Raw genomic sequence first — 20,111 nt, 5'->3', positions numbered from 1 at the left:
ACCTAACCCTGAACCTGGGCTTTTTTTCTTTTTTTGGTAAAAAGGGAAAAATAACCATTCTTGCCTTGCTAGACTGCCAAGGAGGATAGCAGATGCCCCTCGGGGTTTGCATCTGAGACCAGTGCCTGGTGTGTAGTAAGCGCTCGGTGAACACAAGCTCTTTGCTCTTCTCAGTTCTACATGGGCGCCAGCAATATTCCCAGGGGGTCCCCTCTGGGCCCTGGCTCCTCCCACACCTCCCTCTGGTCACCAGGGGCGTAGCGTATGGTACCTGTTGTCCACGGCTGAGACATGTAGGGAGTGTCTCTGCCAGGAGAGCAGAGCCAGAGTGAATGCTAGTCTGGAACCCCTATTTTGAGTGCCCAGTGTCCGGCCCTGGAGTCTGGGCTGCAAGGCTCCCCACAAGTACTACGGCTGAGCCACCGTCCTGTCCTGTGGACTCTCCCAGAGCCTGCAGTTCTGGGACTGGTGGGGACTCCGTCCCCCTCACCTCCTGCCATGCCTTCGAAGGTCATGCCATACTAGAGGTTCTGAGAGATGGGGCCTGACACTGCAACAGATCAGTGAGCGGGATGGGGACAGCCCTGCCTCGTTGAAACTGACAGGTATAGTGGGGGAGGAGGTGCCCTCTAGACCCTGTGATGAGCACCTCGAAGTGGAAAGACAAGGATATTCCAGGTGCCATTTCCTTATTTCTGGAAAAAAGGGCTGTTTTTCTAAGAGAGAGTGCCCTCGGAAAGGGAGGTGATGCCCATCCTGTCCCCCAGCACCAAGGAACACTCAGCAAGGGCCTCGCAGGAGGACACAGCTGAGGAGTCAGCGCTCCTGCTTGCCTGCCCTGGGTACAGACAGGAAGTCGGGGCGGGGGTTGGGGGGAAGGACCCAACTCTGCGGTTGCACGCAATCTTTGAGACAGGACATGGGGGAGTCGTGGTGACAGCCCACCCCCAACATCCCTGGCACCAGCTGAAGCCCTAGGGAGGATGCGCGGGAGGGCTTTGTCCAGCCAGGCCAGGACTGGGCGTCAGTCACCCCATGTGGGGAACTGGGTCTCAGCTGGCCATGTCCGTTCTAAAAACAGAAAGACCACAACTGAGCCCAGTATCTATTTTTACACCCCACTCACTGGAGAGGAATGTGTAATATTTCAGTAAAAGGGGAGTGCATGCAGCCAAAACTAACTGTTTGGCTTGGCAGCCTCCAACAGATCTAAATTGTTAAGACAAAGCCTGTAGAAACGTTGTCAGGAAATATAATAGTTTACTGGAGCAAATCTGAATAAATCCACAAACCGTTTAGCATCTAATCTCTCCCCCTCCTCCTTCAAAGAAGGAAGAGTTGGGGAAGATATGAAAAACTTTCGGAATCACAAAACTAGTAGAAGTGACAGCCTGATAGGGAAGGCACAGCATGACTTGGCCACTGGACACTGGGAATGTCAGGCCCTCTAAGCAAGACCTTCCAATCTGGTGGACTCCCTGCCCCAAATCTCAGGGCACAGGCTCGGACCAGGAACTAGATAATATCCTCCTATACTCTTCCCAGGGAGCAAGGGGACCTCCAGATGCATGGATTAATCCTGCTCCGGTCCACGGTGTCCATATGTCGGGCAGAAGGAACCTGGGGAAACCCAACTGAGGACCAACAGGTGCTGAGAGCACAGGGGTCCCAGGTCCTGGGATTATAAGGTTTGGGGACAAATCATAGCCTCTGCCCTCCAACGGCTCATCCTCTCATGCAGACGACAGGAGTGCCATGTCTTCATCTAAGAGGCAACATAGGAGCTACCACGCAGGTTATGCACACAGGCTTGGATGTCTAGTCCACATCCCTTGCTTTATGCCTTGATTTCCTTGTCTGTAAAATGGGGTTGTTGTGAGGCTCACATGAGAGAAGGCACCAAAGGTGCTCAGCACAGATGGGGCTGGGGGGTGCAGGAGCCACTCAACACCATGATGGGGAGAATCGTAAGAACCTGAGCTTGTAGCGGGTCTGGAGGACAGGTTGGACCTTCACAAATGGTTGAGGTGGGGGCTGAGCAAAGGCACTGAGGCAGGAAAGAGCATGGCCGCTGGGGCAGGAGAGCACAGTGCCTGGGGGTCAGGGCTGAGGGGCATAGGACATATGAGCAGGAAAGACCCCAGGCATCAGAGGCACAGGGTTGAGGCCACTGGGCTGAGGGAAGGGACACATTACTCCATACAAAGAGACCCAGGAAAGGTCAAGGTGTCACAGGATCCACTCTGGGTCTCAGGAAGGTGAGCACGGGACAGCACAGGCAGTCAGAGGGCAAGGAGGAGGGAGATCTGACAGCTGGGCAGAGATGGGGTGGGGGGGTTCGGTGAGGAAGGCCAAGAGGCCACAAGCCGCACAGGAGTTAGGCTGTGACGGCAGCACAGTGGGGCTCTATGTTACCGTGCTCCTCAAAGTTCTGCTGGCAGTGAGGAGGGACAGCCACGCAGAGCCACTGGCTAGAAGCCAGGCCCTCCCCTATGCACAGAACATCCTGATGGAATGTCCTTCTGTCCCCCAGGGGCAGGAGCCACCTGCAAGCCAGGCAGACCCGAGCTCCAACTCTCCCCATCAGTTCGAGCTGCCAGCTGGTCACCATCCTCTCTGAGCCCCTGCCGAAATCCTGACCCACAGCAGGAACAGTGACACTGACTTCCCAGGCCTGAAAGAATTCAATGTGTGTGCAAGCGTCTGACTCAGGGCACAGCACACAGGAGCCATGACATCACTCACTGATTTTTCAAAAATTCAGCACAAAGGCTCCTAAGTGCTTACTATTCTTCCCAAGAAGGCGCCAGAAGGGGCTGGAAGGCCACCCTACTCTGGGAATGGTCTATATTGGCCCTCAGAGACCTTTTGATATGAAAGGAATCAAGGAACCAATCCCCACCAGCCGACTTATCATCCCAAACAGGCAGTGCACCGTGGGACGGGGACCAAGACGCCAAGATGGACAGAAGAAAGCCAGACAGCCAGCCAGGAGGGGGCAGGGAAAGGGGCAGCACAGTGGTGGTGGCGGGGGGGGTGTCCCTAGAGCCCAGTGACCCAGCGCCAGGGCCTGACCTGCCTCTGCAGGCATCTCCTCTAAATTCCCCAGCCCAGACCCACTGGGGAATGCCAAGAATCCTCTCTGCTCCCTGCCTCCCTCTCTGGAGCGTTCCAAGTGCTGAGTGTTTTCCTCTTGAAATATCAGTAGCATGAGAGAGGAATCCATTGTGGGGGCCCGGGGGCACCCCCTCCACCAGCTCACCCACCAAGCTGGTAGATGAGTGAGAAAGATGACTGCCACTCACCCCTAGTGGAGGCAGGGGGTGGAGGGCAGTTCTCCCTCTGAGCCTCCCTTCCATGATGGGAGAGGGCAGAGAAACGGGGGCACCAGGCTCTCTTGATCAGAGCTGCATTGTGCTGGGGCAGGGACCCCAGGTCCCAAGCACAGTGCCAGCTCATTCTCTGTAGGTGGGACCACCATGGGCTGGCCTAAAGCAAGGAGCCCAGAACAATCAGCCAAGAACCCCCAAATCCCTGACATTCTCAGTTCTGCCAAGCATCGTGACCTTGGGTCAGGCCTACCCCGCCTCAGCTGATCTACCAAGGGCTATGAAGTCAGAGCAGAGAAAGAGACGGGCACTTAGCCGGCACTCATTAAACATCTGATCAACTGGGAGCACCTGGGTAGCTCACCGGGTTAAGCATCTAACTCTTGATTTCAGCTCAGGTCATGATCTCAGAGTCGTGGGATTGAGCCCCACGTCTGGACTCCGTGCTCAGTGGCGTCTGCTTCCACCTATGCCCCTCCCTCCACTTGTGTGCATGCGCTCTCTTCCCTCTAAAATAAATATATAAATCCGGAAAGGGAAAGGGAAAGGGAGAAGGAAAGAAGGAAGGAAGGAAGGAAGGGAGGAAGAAAAAGAGAAGGAACAAAAAAGTCTGTTGAACTGAATAGATGGAGGGAAGCAGGAGCTTGTACGTGTATCACATGTGTAAATATGTGTCATGGGAATGGGTAAAAATGACAGAGGGAATATGTTGCTAAAGCTTTTCTCCCACATGAGTTTTGCCACCAAATGAAGCCATTCACTCTCTGGACTATTTTTCAAGTGCAGAAGTGTTTACTCATCTCTGAGCCTTAAGTAGAATGTCTGACAAGGAGTGGATGTATAATAAATGTCCACTGAATTTCTGCAAGTCGCTGAATGATGTCACAGAGACAGACTGTAGAAGGGTGGCTGCCAGCTGCTAGGGGAGGAAAGCAGAGCTGTTTAAAAGGGGACAGAGTTTCAGTTTTGCAGGACGAAGAGTTCTGTGGATAGAGGCTGGTGATAGCTGCCCCACAATGCCGAGTACTCAATGGCATGAACTGTCCACCGAGAAATGGCTGAGATGGTCAGTTTTCTGTTATGTGTATTTTTCAATTAAAAATGAAAATTAATTTAAAATAGATAATGGATAAACAATTGAATGAAAGGACTCAGTGTCACGGCTGCCAGGGCATAAAATCCTGGCTTAAAGATGACTACCTGTCAACTACACTCAAAATAAACATTTTTTAAAATAAACAAACTGCTACAAATTCTCGGCTACTCGCCACCAAGAGCTGTGGTCTATTTCCTCACACCTTGAATCCAGGCTGGACTGTGCCTCAATACGAGCAGAACAAAGCAGAAGAGACACAGGGCGATTTGCCAGCCTGAGCCTCATGAGGCCCTGGAGGCTTCTGCGCTCGCCCCTGGGGGACTCTCCACCACCACGTGAAGAAGCCCAGGCTGGCTCACTGGGAACCCAGGGCCCAGCTGACAGCCAGCACCAGCTGGACACAGAAGGAAGGTTATCCTGGAGCAGCCAGCTTCCACGAGGCGGCTGTCGGATGACAGGTGAGCCATCCCAGTCAAGGCCAACAGAACAACAGCCGGCTGAGCCCGGCCCACGCTGCTAAGCCCCAGAATCATGGGCAAAGAAATATCTGCTTTGGTCCATGAAGCTGTGGGGTGGTTTGTTATGCATCAACAGATAACTGATGGAGAGAAGGCAGTGTCAAATGAGGGAGAGCAAGAACCCACATCTGAGCTCCAAATCTTGCACCGGGAGATCGGAGCCGCCGTGCCCTGCCTGAAGCCACCTCCTGTTCGCAGCTCTGCAAAGAGGTTCTCACCAGTCTAGAAGTCCTCAGGCAGTGTGACAGAGCTGGAACACTCTGAATTGGACTGGGGAGGTGAGTGGTGGATCCTTCTAGAACTCGACCTTCACTTGTGAAGACAGGGTAGGTAGGAACAAGCCTCTTTGTTCTCTGGATTGCTATTTGCCTCTGTAAGGTTCTAACACTCAGCTATTTAAGCCCAATCTCAAGAGATCAAACTAAAAGCTGAGGACCCCAAGTGAGCCCGCCAGTAAGCTGAGTCTGGGCTAAGTGGGCAACACCTATTAACTTCTGGAGGCTTCTCAACTGACCGGATTCCTAAGAGACGTGGCTGGCAACTGCAGACACTTAGTGCCAGCATGGGTGTAATCCTTGATCCTATTTGCTGTCCTTGTTCTGGAGACACTTGTGCCGCAGGCTGGCCCCAAGTGGCTGAGCCTCATTTCTGCACCCGCCCCTGCCACTGCCCATCCTTGTCCCAGAATGTCATCTGCGACAAGTTAATAATAGATGGAATGTCCCATCTCACAAATAGCAGATTCGGGAACATTTCACAAGGTAATTTCTTAATAGAGCAGATATTCTCATGGGGCACAAGATGGATTTAGGGCTTAGGATGTTATAACTCTTTTGACCTCCGTGCCTTTATCACTGTGATATCATCAAACAGAGGACCCAGTCCAGGAAACTCTGTGCCGCTTTCTGGGACGCTGAATCCCAGGCTGTTCGTTCCCAACCGGCAGAGGGTCTATTTGCTTCTTATCACTAGGGATCACCTGCAGGGTTAGTGTTTCCCAGTTCCTCACTGGGGAGCCCCTCTAGGAAGACCGAGGGTCCTGGCTGACTGCCAGTGTGCTCATGTACTCTCTACCCACCCACAGCTTCCCTCCCAGTGTGACTAGACGAGGGTTCCTCACTGGTTTTAGGGGCTCCTGTATTTCCAGGCTGCTCCTTGATATCCTTCAAGCAGCATCCAGATCCCTAGGGAGGACCCGGCTTCCAGGCACACTGTTTCCCTCAGTTTGCCCTCTGCACAGATCTAGGTAAAAAAGGACACGTGTGTGACGCAGGTGTTTGCATCTTTACTGCACGATGCTCAGGACCCCAGGGGTAGGTAATCTGAAGGCGGAAGGAATCTGTGCCCGCCAGATGAACATGTGCATCTGCATTAATACCACATACTCTCAAAACCATCTCCCAGCTCTCCTGTGAGGACCATTTCATGCTCTTTCCCATCCCCAGGACAGCTCGGGTCACTTGGCGCCAACAGTCACTCACCAAGTGCTGTCCTCATTCATAAGAACGTTGTCAGATCTTTGATTTTAAGACACAGACCCCACATGAGGACCTCTCAGGTGTCTTGTAGACCTCCTCACTGCTTTGCCCCCACTCTGACTCAACCCTCCACATGCTCCCTGGATGCCCACTTCTTCTGGGACAAGTGATGTGAGCCTAGCAGAAAACCAAGACAAGTGCCTGCAAGTCTTGGCACCTCAAAGTCCTGATGTGACCTCAAGGTGAACTAAGGCACACTGCTGTCTTTGTTACTCCTATTATAGGAAGAGCTCTCCAACACAGCACTAAATGTCCTAGAATCCTGGTCTTTTTCCTTCTTTCCTGTGGGTTACAGACACTTGCCTTTTGGTCCTTTTGCTCCTTATTAATGCACTTCTACTGGGGCAACTAGGGAGGCTCAGGGAAATGCATTAAAATCAGTTAAGCTAGACACTGCTAGGCAACTCTGGCAATAAATAATCAACATCCAAAATAATAATGATAGTAAACAAGTGACTAGGAGTTAGTGGTCCAGGCTGGGCTGTATTCACTAACACCTGTCCATGTGGTCCCACTGCCCCTTCAACTCCATAGGGCGCAAAGAGGTCTTTCCCTTTCTTCTTGCACCCTCAGGTTCCAGCACCTTTGAGCTGACTCCTCCTCCAGGCAATCTTGATGGATCTGCAGCCTTGTCCCTGCCACTGTGTCTCTCCTGCCCCCACACCTACCCAACTTCCTGGCCCTATTGAGTTCATTTTAATAAAAGCAGCTGCCCCCCCATCCCACACCCCAAAAGCTTCCCTCCACAAGCTCTGCCTTGCAGAGTGCCCCTCCCAAAGTGCTGAGTGCTGGGGGGCAAAAGGAAGAGCAGGGAAAACCCCCAACAGGGCTGTCCCTCTTTCCCAGGACGGCTGGGACCCTAGTCAAAGGGCACTGGGGGGCCCTGGCTGCTGGTACTGATGACCACTTTAATTCCATCACAGCCCCACACCATTCTAACCATCCCAGCCCTCTCCCCTCCTGTCTTCTTCCACTAGCAGAAGTGCGTCACCTGCAGCCAGGCAGCGGGGCCCCTGCCTTCTGAGTCCATGCAGTGCTACAAGAAAAACAGAGGACTACACAATTCTTTTTTAAAAGGACAAACAAATCTAAATTTAATCCAACTTACCCTCGTTTCCCAGGAGAAAGGGGCTGAGTGCTCATCTTGCCAAGTTATGTCCTAAAATAAAAATTCAAGAATAAATGTGAAACCCAAACCCAAACATACACCATGCAAACATCCACCCAAGGCCACAGGGAAAACAGACCTTAGGACTCATCCTAGCTCCCAGCTTGGAGCAAGCCTGATGTTTGGCTCGTCTACATAGCATGTGCTGACCTCCTCAGTTTGGCTTTGCCCTCACCTTTCCAGTGGAGGCGGCCAGGCACACCCCGGGGCACCCCAGTCAAAAGGTTGCTCAATGACTGTCTGGGAGGCCCCTTGGGGACTTGATGACGGGGATGTGAGCAGAAAGGGCAAGGGGCTTTACAGGCTCAGGCCTCTACCAGCTACTGCACACGAGGCCATGATGGGAAGAGGACGCAGCCCTCTGAGCCTGTTTCTCTGATCTATAAGAGGAGAATCAAGCTTCCCTTGCAGGGTGGTTGTGATGATCAAATGAAGTAACCAACGATCAGAACATCAGGCAGTAATCCTCTGGGCAGTACCAACGCAGCTGAGCCCCCGCCATCCCCTCGGGCCCGCAGAGACCTGAGAGGCACTGCCCACCAAGGTCAATGAAGAACATGCCAATTTAATGCAGGTGCCCACTTAAGAGTGAGAGCTGTGACACTCTCACCATCACCAACAGAACACGACGGAAAGAGCCCTTTGGAGCAGTAACCAAGAATCTGGCCGTGGCTCTGCTACGTTCTGCTCCCTGGCCTAATAAACAAGTGATGGCAAAGACTGCCTTCTCTTGGCTGGCCCTCCAGGTCCCCAGCCACCTCCCTGTGCCAGCAAATGTCTCTCATCCGTGCCTCACTTCTCCTAGGGATCTCCTCTGAACTGAAAGTTGGGACATACTGGGCGATGCAGACTGAACATGGGATAAGGGATTTTAAATTGACATGTTCCTTCCATAGAGCACTCCCGGGAAGTGAGATCCTCCCCGCAGAGGTGCTCCCTGCCCCCAGAGGTAGATGAGGCTCTACCCTCCTCTGTGAGGCAAACGGGGTCCACAGTAGCCCATGCCGTCCCCGCCTCAGCCTCTGAACCCCCCTCCCTCAGCCTCAGCCCCGATGTTCCTGGCGGTGGGAAAAACAACCAATGAGAGGGAACATGGGCCACTGCCCCTCCACTGGAATTCCAGCTAAACCCAAGTTACTCCTCAACTTACAAACTCTGTCCCTCCAAAAATGGAAGTGGGCTGCTTGGAGGAATGTGAGCGAATGAACCCTTGTGCTGGGAGGGAGGCCTGCAGCCCAGCCTCGGGTGTCTGGGCTCTGGGTCTGGGGGTGGGGGGGTGGGGGTGGGTAGGTAAAGGGAAATCAATTGGCAAATGTGCTTTTTTTTAAGATTTTATTTCTTTATGAGAGAGAGACAGCACAAGCAGGGGGAGGGGCAGGCGGAGAAGTACTCCCATTGACAGCCTGTCACAGGGTGCTCAACACCAGTTTCATGACCTGAGCCAAAGGCAGATGCTGACCAACTGAGCCACCCAGGTCCCTCTGTGCTCCTTCTACCCAGGCATGGGACAGCCCAGTGGCCACCTCAGTGGACAGAGGAAGGGTCAGGAGAGTGAGGAGGCAAAAGGAGGCAAGGGGACAGACCCAGTGGTCACAGGCACCTTGGCGCTGGATCCCCTTATCCTGTGGTATGATCTGTCCTTATATATTAGATATACAGCTGAAATCGGCAAAAATTAAAATAAGGCTTTTGGCTTTGCCAGGAAAATGAGTGTAAGACTCAGAGGACCAGAGACTGAGCCTGGAGCATGCACTCACCAGTGGTTGCAGCCTGCATATTAGCTGACATTCCAAAGGGGTCGCAGACAGAGAAAGGGTCACACTGTGATTTCTCCCAACTTGGTGTCAAGTCAATAGTTTTTTGTTTGCTCCAGCAAGAAACTCAGTCAAGGGGCAAATTCCTTAGATTTCTGCAATTCTGAGCTCATAAAAAATAATAAAACGCTTAACAAAAATAAACATGCCAAGCAAAAATGTTATTGCAGCTCTGATGTCAGCCGTGGCTGCACACTGCAGCGTTGGGAACAGGCTCTCCAGGCAGCTGGATGCAAAATGGCATCAGAATTGCCTGGTGGCAGTACATGCACACATAGTGTTCTCTTTCTTCTCTCCCACGATGACCAGCAGACAACCAAAATGTAGCCAGGCACATGGTTTGGATGCTCACATATGCTGTATGTAGGGTGGCTTGAAGGGTCCCCACCTGCTGCCCTGGTGCTCAAGATTTGAAACTACCAAGGCATCAAAACACATCTGCCACTTAGACCACGAGATGTCATGGAGTGGGGTTCTAATTTGGCCAAGAGTCCTCACAAATTCCTCCCCATAAGGGACGTTTGTGCCACAGACAATGCTGCACCTCTCTAGAAATTATTTCTTCTCTGGAGCACAGCACAGAAAGAAGCCTAGAAGTCACTAGATCCCAAAAGAGCAGCACAAAAAGCAGAGGGGATGCCACCAAGAGCCATAGGACATACAGTCCCTGGAAATATCAGAGGCCAACACAACATGTGGGAGGCTCTGCTCAGGCTCGTGTGGCTCCAAGGACTGCAGGACGGACGTATACCAAGTCTTCTCTCCTCTGACATCCGAGAGGCCCAGGCTCCCTCTTACTGGAAAATGTTCACTCAACACATTGTTCACCTAACAGGAAAGGTGCTTAATAAAAAGGGGCGGGGGGGGGGCAGCCTGGTGGCTCAGAGGTTTAGCACCACCTTCCGTCCAGGGCCTGATCCTGGAGACCCGGGATCGAGTCCCATGTCAGGCTCCCTGCATGGAGCCTGCTTCTCCCTCTACCTGTGTCTCTACCTCTCTCTCTCTCTGTGTCTCTCATGAATAAATAAATAAAATCTTTAAAAAACAAACAAACAGGGACACCTGGGTGGCTCAGTGGTTGAGCACCTGCCTTCAGCTCAGGTCATGATCCTGGAGTCCTGGGGATTGAGTCCCATATCAGGTTCCCTGCGGGGAGCCTGCTTCTCCCTCTGCCTATGTCTCTGCCTCTCTCTCTGTCTCTCATGAATGAGTAAATAAAATCTTAAAAAGAAAAGAAAAGAAAAGAAAGAAAAGAAAAGAATAGCTATTTCTCTGCTCAAAGTACCAGAATGCATATTCACACAAAATCTCCAGCATTTGCTTTACTATTCAGTAAAAGATGGATGCCTAAGTGTTTTTAAGATCTCTGTGGGCCCCAGACATTTGTACTGGCTGCAGCTAGCAGTGTGCTGGAGTGAGGCTGCACCAACTCCAGAAAGTGGTCCGTGAAATGTTCAGGAATTTTTTGAACCTGCTGTTAAATATAGCCATTGGTAGAAATTAAGTTACATAAGCACAATTAAAACACATTGTATTAGGGTCGCCTGGGTGGCTCAGTTGGTTGAGACTCTTGGTTTCAGCTCAGGTCGTGATCTCAGGGTCCTCAGGGCCGTGAGATCGAGCCCCACATTGGGCTCTGTGCTGAGCATGGAATCTGCTTGAGATTCCCTCTCTCTCTCTCTCTCCCTCTGCCCCGCCCCCCACCCAAATGAGTAAATAAAATCTTCAAGACACACACACATACTGTCTTATAAACAAAAGTAATATACTCCATACCCACAAGGATGAAAAATCACAAGTGTTGGCAGGGATGTGGAGAAACTAGAGCCCTTGGAGCCCTCATGCACCACTGCTGGGAAAGTGAAATGGTGCAGCCACTGTGGGAAACAGTGTAGCAGTTCCTCAAAAAAATTAAACACACACACACACACACACACACACACACACAAAAATTAAACACAGAGTTACCATTAGATCTAGAAATTCTACCCCTAGAGATACAGCCAAAAGAACTGAAAGGAGGCACTTGAACAGACACTGTACACAGAGCTAGCTGCAGCTTTAGTTGTAGCCAACATGTGAATAGAACACAGATGTCCATCAACAGATGAATAAACAAAAGGTGGCAAATCCATACAATGGAATCCTACTCAGCCTTCAAAAGGAAGGAAATTCTGGCACCAGCTACAAGCAAACCTTGAGGACATTGTGCTAAATGATTATGCCAGTCACTAAAGGGCAAATATTACATGATTCCACTTATCTGAGGTACCTAGACCAGGCAAATTCATGGAGATGGGAAGCAGAATAGAGCTTACCAGGGGAGGGAGGAATGAGAAGTTATTATTGTTTAATGCATTCAGAGTGTCTGGCTGAGGTGATGGAAAAGTTCTAGAAATGGACAGTGGTAATGGCTGCAGAGCAGTGGGAATGTACTAAATGTCTACTTAAGAATGGTTAGAACAGTACATTTTCTATTATGTAGATATTCCCACAGTAAAGGAATCTGAAAAGGCAACACTGGATGAGTCCAACTGTACAACATTCTGGAAAAGGCAAAATCATAGGCAGTACAAAGATCAGTGGTTACCAGAGTTGAAGGGAGGGCAGAACAAAGATTTTAAGGCAGTGAAAACACTCTGTACCATACTGTAGTGGTGGACATTCTCCTCAAAACCCACAGAATGTCCTGCAAGAGCAAGCCCCAGTGCCAACCATGGACTTTATACAATAACCATGTGTCAGCGTAGGGTTAATCCACTGTAGCAAATGTCCCACTCTGAAGGCTGATGCTGCCTGTGGAGGTAGGGGTTTACTACTGGGCTTTTCTGAGAACCTAAAAAACCACTTGCAACATGTTCTGCTCCTCCATGGGCCCCAAACAATCAGCAAATGCTACACGTCAGAGCTGCACCCCCGACCCCCCCCCGCCCCACACTCACTGGAACCAGGTGTTAAACAGTGACTAATACATTCAGGGCTGCAACCGATATCGAACACACTGAAATTCACCATATTTGACATGAAGTGCAAATTTTGCAATTCAACTTTAAAGTGATTTTGGTTAAAAAAAAAGTGATTTTGGTAATTCTGCTTTTAAAATTGCTTCATTATGAGCAACTCCTCTATAATTGGGTACAATTCCTCTGTATAAGTCATAACTATTCCAAAATTATTCTAAAATGAGAAACTCTGGACTTAAAGTTGATTTCAAACATGGGGAAATATTACAATTATTAACTTTCCCTCTTAATGAACTGGATTAGAGAGTACTGAGCATTTACTCTTCAGTAACTTTTTTTCCACTTCCAAGGCCAGGCCAGTGAATTTGTATTGTTGCATCTCAAGGATGGGACCGATAGCATCTGTGGACAGCACGGCCTGCGCTGGCTGTCCCCGAGGTCGCTCACAGATCTGCCCGATGAAGGAAGCCAACCCAGAGGCATGGGCTTTCTGAGGTGACCTCTGAGCGTTTCCCGCCCACCGCCACCACTGCACAAAGCCAGGCCACTAGCAGCCAGCAGACAGGAAGTAGCACCTTCCCTGGAACGTGGAAAGAGCTGACTTCAGAGACCGTGCAGCACGTGGGAAGTCGAGCCTACCCTCTGGGCTTCCCTGAAGGCTGCGGGCCCGTCTGCCACCTGGGCCTGAACAAACCACACCTTCTCGTGAATGCCCTCTCTGTGGCACACCTGTCTGAGGCAGTTGATGGGAATGGTCCCTTCCTGGGTGCTCACTGGCCCAGGTTTCACACAGGCACTATTCATGGACACCAGACTCAAGGCTCTGTCGAGAGGGCCCCCTACCCTAGCTGTTCACTGTCCCCAGACCTGGCTGTAAATCGGCATCACCTAGGGTGCTATGATAATAGGCAGAATCCGTAGCTCTCACCTGGCGTGATTTGACAATGCTAACAACTCCACAGGTAACTCTCAGGCAGCCAGTCCATTGAGGGACAGCAGCTCTGTCCATCGTGAGCACGTGGCCACACAGCCACAGCAGGCTGCTGGTGCCCGTGGGCCTCCAGGGCTCAGGGGTCCACCCCACGTGCAGGGGTGCCCTCCATCAATACTGCTAGGTGGCTCTCGTCGTCCCCAAACAGGGACTCCCACTAAAGCAACCCAGGGCTCGTGCGGCTCTCACAAGCCCCAGGTTTTCTGGGCCAGCTGTCTCCCTCTCTACTTTGGAGCGGGCAAGATCATGGCTCTGTGCATTAGTATAATCCACCGAGGCAAATCCCAGTCTCCTAACAGGCTGCAAGGCTCCAGCATAAGGAGAATCCCATTTAAAAACATGTATTTCTGGGATCCCTGGGTGGCGCAGCGGTTTGGCGCCTGCCTTTGGCCCAGGGCGCGATCCTGGAGACCCAGGATCGAATCCCACGTCGGGCTCCCGGTGCATGGAGCCTGCCTATGTCTCTGCCTCTCTCTCTCTCTGTGACTATCATAAATAAATAAAAAAATAAAAACATGTATTTCTTTATTCTTTCCCAGCATTCAAAGATTACAGACAAAACAACTGCACTGCACGTCCAGTGCCAGCGCTGCAGAGCTACAGTAGGTGTGCGACCACCAACAGTAAACACTCCTGTCTGCTAGGGTCACAACGGCCCCAGAATGTCGGAATATGGTGCCCGGTTCGCTCAGTTTCAGGGCTTACAAAAGTTGGAATCCCAACCCCTGAGCGTCCCATGGATAGATCTGAGCAATTCACAAGCGGTGCCAGGGTCCCTCGAACCCTAAATCTTCCCTGCACTCCTGAAGCCCAAAAGGTAGAGGAGTTTCTAGTTGACAGATACGGTGGCATCTTGAGTCAAGGGTAAATTTCAACTGTGAATACTGGAGGTCAGAGAAATCGGGCTGAGACAGCAGAGCCTGGGAAGGAGACAGGAAAGGAACTCCCCTCCCAGTGGGCTGCTTGGTGCCAGTCTCTACCTCAAAGAGATGGTCGCACGGTTAAAACAGGTGAGACAAGCCCACACTGTGATATTTAATCAAACACGTTCAAACGTTACATCCTCCCAAACACCTGCTGATGTTCACAGCAGCTTCACTCACGGTGGCCAAGACCTGGAAGCAACCCTGATGGCCTCAGCAGGTGAACGGCCGAACTACCGTACGCACCGACAATGGAACGTTACTCAGCGCTAACAAGAACTGAGCTCCAGGCCCTGGGAAGACACGGAAGGGCCTCCGGCGCATATTGCTACCTCCTGACAGAAGGCAACCCGAGAAGGCTACGTACTCTGTGGCTCCAACTGTATGGCATTCCGGAAAAGGCCCAGTCCGGAGACAGTACAAAGATGGGTGGCCGGGCAGCGCGGGTGGCTCAGCGGCTCAGCGCCACGTTCGGCCCAGGGTGTGATCCTGGAGACCCGGGATCGAGTCCCACATCAGGATCCCTGCATGGAGCCTGCCTCTCCCTCTGCCTGGGTCTCTGCCTCTCTCTCTCTCTCTGTGTCTCTATGAATAAATAAAATCTTAAAAATAAAAAAAAATAATAATAAAAACAAACAAAGATGGGTGGCTGCCAGGGGTGAGGGATGGGAGGGATGAGGGGCAGAGCATGGAGGGCTCTGACTTCCGCTCGATGCTCTGACGGTGGATACGTCTTTATACCTTTGTCTGGACCCACTGGATGCACACACCGCGAGGGAACCCTGATGGAGCCCACGGACTCCGGGCGAGGCTGATGCAGCGTGGGGCTTCATCCACTGCAGCAGATACCCCACCCCGAGGGGTGTCAGAGCGGGGGAGGTTGTGCCCGTGTGGGGACAGGGAGTATAGAAGAAATCTCTGTACTTTCTGCTCTGTCTTGCTGTTAACCTAAAATTGCTCTAAAAAACAAAGTTTGCTTTTTAAAAAAGTGGGTGAGTGAGGAAGAATGATTAAAATATGTCCCCCTTTTTTACCAACTGCTTCTTTTTAGGGACTTTTATTTATGTATTTATGGAATCGATGCTTCTCCTCCTGACTTGTAATATATTTAACTCCGCTGAGATAAGAGGGTTTCCATAAATGCAAGGACAAAACTGCAGCCCAACAAGACAAAGGCAGCTAGGACTGATCTAGCGAGCAGCTTCCACCGTGAATACAAATTCAGGGGCCCTGGCCCCCAAGACCAGGGCAGAAACGAAAGCTCGGTGCCATCATGGTAATGGGAGCAGGGGGGCAGATGATAGAGAGTTTTGCGGAAAAAAAAAAAAAAAAAAAAAAAAAAAAAACAGAAAATGAGTAGGATGTTTAAACAGACCAGGCCCTCCTTTGCCTTTCAGAAAAATTGATTTTTTTTTTCCTCCAGTATTAAGGGAATCTCTTGCTTATGAGTGTGAAAGGGACTCCTGTCAATGAAAGGGTTCTAGATTGCCAACATGCTTCTCAGCTCTGCCCTGTCCCTCCCTGTGTGACAGTGAATAAATCATTAAATTTCTTTTCCAAACTCCGTTCTGTGGCAGCCCCTGGGTCACCCTCCCACAGGAGCTAGGGAGATGGCCTGTGTGGCTGCCTGAACCCCCCAGGGCTCACCTGTTCCACACCCTTCTTCCCCTACATGGGGTAGCAGGCCAGGTGCTCTCTGGGCAAAGAACCATCAGTCAGGAAGGGGAAGCCTGTGTGAGAGGCCCAACAGCCTCCCCCTTGAGGCCCATGGAAACAGATCTGGACTCGTGGCCACCACCTTCTCAACTCCTGTCCAGAGCACAGAACCCCAGATGCAAGGACATGAAAAGCCACGCGAATCAACCCAGTCATCTTTTCTAAAAACTGCATGGCTCTACCAGACAGAAGGTGGGAATCATAATTATACATGCCACTTTCCTTAAAAAAACAAACCCAAAATACTGAGAAAGTAACTCTCAAATTCCCTCATTTTGGGGTTTTTTGTTTTTTGTTTTTTTGCCAAAATCCAAAAAAAGGAAAAGCCAAACTGCTCAAGCAGAAGGGGAAGAGGTGACCTCACATGTGACAGGTCCTGTGTCAGGATATCATATATCCTACCAAACCCAAATCTGATAAAAAGTGAATACTTGAGCAAAGTTCTATAAAGATACCACCAACGGCTTCACAATGCTGCTTCTGCATTGTCTGGATCTTTTCACAGTAACATACATATACATCATCTTACATACCTTACAGCAATTTAGTTTATTTTTAAAAAAACAAACATCTAGGGGTGTCTGGTTGGCTCATTCAGAAGAGCATGTGACTCCATGGATCACAGAGTCATTGAGTTTGAGCTCCGTGTTGGGTGTAGCCCCCTCAGATCACTTCAGGGAAAGGCACTTCAGCCAGCTGGGAGCAAGGGCCAGATGGGGCAGTGGGGCAGGGGCCCTCGGAGGCCTGCAGAAGGAAGTTCTGACCTCAAGCCATGCGGAGGGTATCAGGGAGTCAAGGAGGCCAAGGCTTGGCCCCAGAGGAGGAGGTGAAGGCAGAGAGGAACATGGGGGCAGCCCAGCCCCTAGATCCCTGCAGGAGGGGGAGGGATGCAGGCATCTGAGGAGACACACTTCCTTCCCACAGCAGCTGGTCATGCTAAGCTGTTGAAGAGGAGGCGGAGCTGTCTGGCTCCAAGGCCTGAAAACTCTGTGTTCTGTGGCATGCAAAATCCAGATCATCAGGGTCCCTGGGGGCTGGCATATGGCACGTGGCAACCCCCTTCCTGGCCAGCTTCACCTACTTTACAGGAGGTGAAGGAGAGACAACTAGGTCCATGAAAAGTAAACACGCCAAATTTCTGGGGTTACCTGCTTATGGCCTGCAACACATCCCTAAAAATTCAGTTTTGAGGCTGGGGTGTTTTTTTTTTTTTTTTTTTCCTATTTGATAATAGGAAGCAGCAGAGGCAGACTGAGTGATCTCTAAAACCTTCTAAAATGAAAACCTCTCATCTCCCAGAGTAAACCAAATTCCCTAAACTTTATTGCTCAAGGAAGAATGCAGGAAAGTCAGCCTGCTGAGGGCATCTGTTTGCAAACATGCCTTCATGTTCATTACCAAATACCAGAGGAACCTCATGGGCCACTCAGTTCACAGAGGGAGACCTAGGCCCTAAGCAGGTGGCACCTTGCTGGTGGCACGGCCAGGAATGGAAGCCAGGTCTGGGGACTCCAGGTGCTCCTCTTCTTTCACTAGCAGAGTAGTAGTCCACCAGCAGCTAGTCCGAATTCTCTACACACAAGTTGCTTGGGGACATGACGGAGGGCAGAAGGGGTTGGTCACCTTGTGTTTAAATTTTAATAAGATCACATGTTCATGTGTGTGTGTGTAGGGGGGGCGGATTTTAAAGAAACTGGTGAAGATTACGGGCAGCCTAAGCAGCTCTAAAGCTAGAATGCCTCTTGTTTCCAATGGAATAGGCTTTGAGAAATATTTGCTGAATTGATTCCCAAGGAAATAAAAATCTGGAAACTGACAGGTCCCCTCATGGCTTCAAGGCACAGAAGCAGCCAATCTCCCTCTGTACCAGGCTGGTCATCCCAGTGAAGCGGGGAATCTGAGCCCTGATCTTTTTTTGCTGTATAGAAGACAGCAAGGGTACAAATGACACAGATGCTATGATGCTGGCCTAGGCAGAGCGGTCCCACCACGGAGGCAATGGTGATGTGTGAACTGAGCCCTGACCGTACTCGGGGCCACCAAGATCAATGACCATCAATATGTAATCAGCTTTCTACTTATTTTTTCCTGGATATGTAAGAATGACTAGAGGTTGGTCATACTTGGAGCCTGTATTTCACGATCTGACTTAAAACATGGAATACAAAAATGTTACTGGTGATGGGGGAGAGGGTGATGTCCTTGTTCTTCAGGGTAGCTGAAAGGGGAGGGGACACAATCGGAGGCTGATGTGACTGCTGATCCGGAAATAGGCCCCATTACGGTCACACTGGGAACAGAGCAAAGTGAAGCTTCAAACACGGGCCCCAAGGCACATCACCAGAGCCCACCAGGACAGAGTCCCTTCTCATGTGGACAACTCTGACGGGCTGACTCCAGGCTCAGCAGAACAGCAGAAATGTATTTATTCCATGCAACAGCAGAAAAGGCTTTATTTCATGATAATGATTTCGGCAAGTGGAAACGGATAGACTAGCTAATAACGCACTTAACACCTAAACGACACAGGGGTTAGGGACACCTGCATACTTGAAAATCCACACGTAACTTCTGACTTCCCAAAAAATTTACTGAGAGATTACTGTCAACCAGAAGCCTTATCAATAAGAAAAGCAATCGATTAACACATATTTTGTATGTGTATTTACTGTATTCTTACAATAAAGTGAGAAAAAGAGAAAATGTTATAGAGAAAAAAGTAAGGAAAAATACGTTTCCAGTACTGTATTTCACCCCAAAAATCTGCATATAAGTGGACCCATGCACTTCAAACCTGTGTCGTGCAAGGGTCAATGGCATTCTTGACCCGAAGCAGCTACAACAGGCCTTTCGTGGACGTGACCTCTCCTAGCATCCCGTTAATGCCATTCCCATCACAGAGGCCAGAAAACCGCAGCTCAGAGAGGCCTGTGATTTAGTCTCTGTCAAAAAGCCAGGAGATAAAAAAAAAAAAAAAAAAAAGCCAGGAGATGGGGGGAGCCGAAACTCAAACCGAAGCCTGCCAACAGAGCCCAGGCTCCTCCTGTTAAGAAAGGCCCTCAGAACCCAGTATACGGGGTGGCCTTTCCTGGAAGTACGAAGAGGCTGGCGCCTGCTCATCATCTAGTCAGACACTGGCTCTAGAGAGAGCCCATTCACTCAAAGCACCCGCCAGAGGAGGTCTATCTATAGCTGCTGGGGGCTGGGGGGGGGGAGGGGGTCCAGCTGGAGGGCCCCGGGAGGGGGGGGGGGGACATTCTCTCTTCCACAAGGCTTTGGAGGACCTGGGACATCAGGAGCCAGATCAAGTGGAAAGGGATAGGGTGCCCTACTCAATCTGGTTTAGGGCCCTTTTGGACAAACCTGAGTCACCTATCTGGGCCTCTTTGTCCAGCAGCGTAGCCGGGTAGACCAGTCCTCCCCTTATCCATCGCCTCCTGTGTCCAGGAGCCAGCCATCCTCCATGAACAGCGCTGGGCATGACACAACCAACTATGCTGGTGTCAACCTCTTGCCAGGTTTGGGGAAATGCGTTTTAAACTCCCTAGTGCTGGGGCACCTGGGTGGCTCAGTGGTTGAGCATCTGCCTTTGGCTCAGGTGGAGATCCCAAGGTCCTGGGATCGAGTCCTGCATCAGGCTATCCGCAGATAGCCTGCTTTTCCCCCTGCCTATGTCTCTGCTTCTCTCTGTGTGTCTCTCATGAATAAATAAAATCTTTAAAAAACAAAACAAAAAAAACCCTCCCTAGCGCCATTAATGCACACGGCCACTGTAAGCAAAAACAGACCCCAGGCAACGTTCCTAAGTACCTCTCCTGAAATTCAGCCGCCCCGTAGCTGTCCACCATCTCTGCTCAAGTTGGTCAGAGGCATTCCAGGGCACCCTCTCGGGCGTTTTGTAAAACTGAGTTGGAGTCCAAAAAACAGGAGGGTTGGCTCCTGGAAGGGCATGCCATTACCACAGTGAGGAGTTCCATTTGCTTTTAAATCACACTGGGTTTACAAATTCAGAAACAGCTCAGTCTGGCACCCAGTTACGGAATTTGAGTACAAAA

At 50.7% G+C, this 20,111-nt stretch overlaps 1 protein-coding gene across 1 annotated transcript in view; it reads right to left on the bottom strand.

Moving 5' to 3' along the window:
- C4H1orf198 (chromosome 4 C1orf198 homolog) overlaps positions 1-20,111 on the bottom strand; it is a 33,661-nt gene that overhangs the window by 11,344 nt on the left and 2,206 nt on the right. The window contains exon 2 of the mRNA XM_025448433.3: positions 7,590-7,640. Within this exon, the coding sequence (XP_025304218.1) occupies positions 7,590-7,640 (51 nt within the window). The remainder of the gene's footprint in view (positions 1-7,589; positions 7,641-20,111) is intronic.

This window comes from Canis lupus, chromosome 4 (assembly GCF_003254725.2).
Source record: "Canis lupus dingo isolate Sandy chromosome 4, ASM325472v2, whole genome shotgun sequence".
Classification (NCBI taxonomy): Eukaryota; Metazoa; Chordata; class Mammalia; order Carnivora; family Canidae; genus Canis; species Canis lupus.
This window is presented reverse-complemented; position numbering and strand designations above follow the sequence as displayed.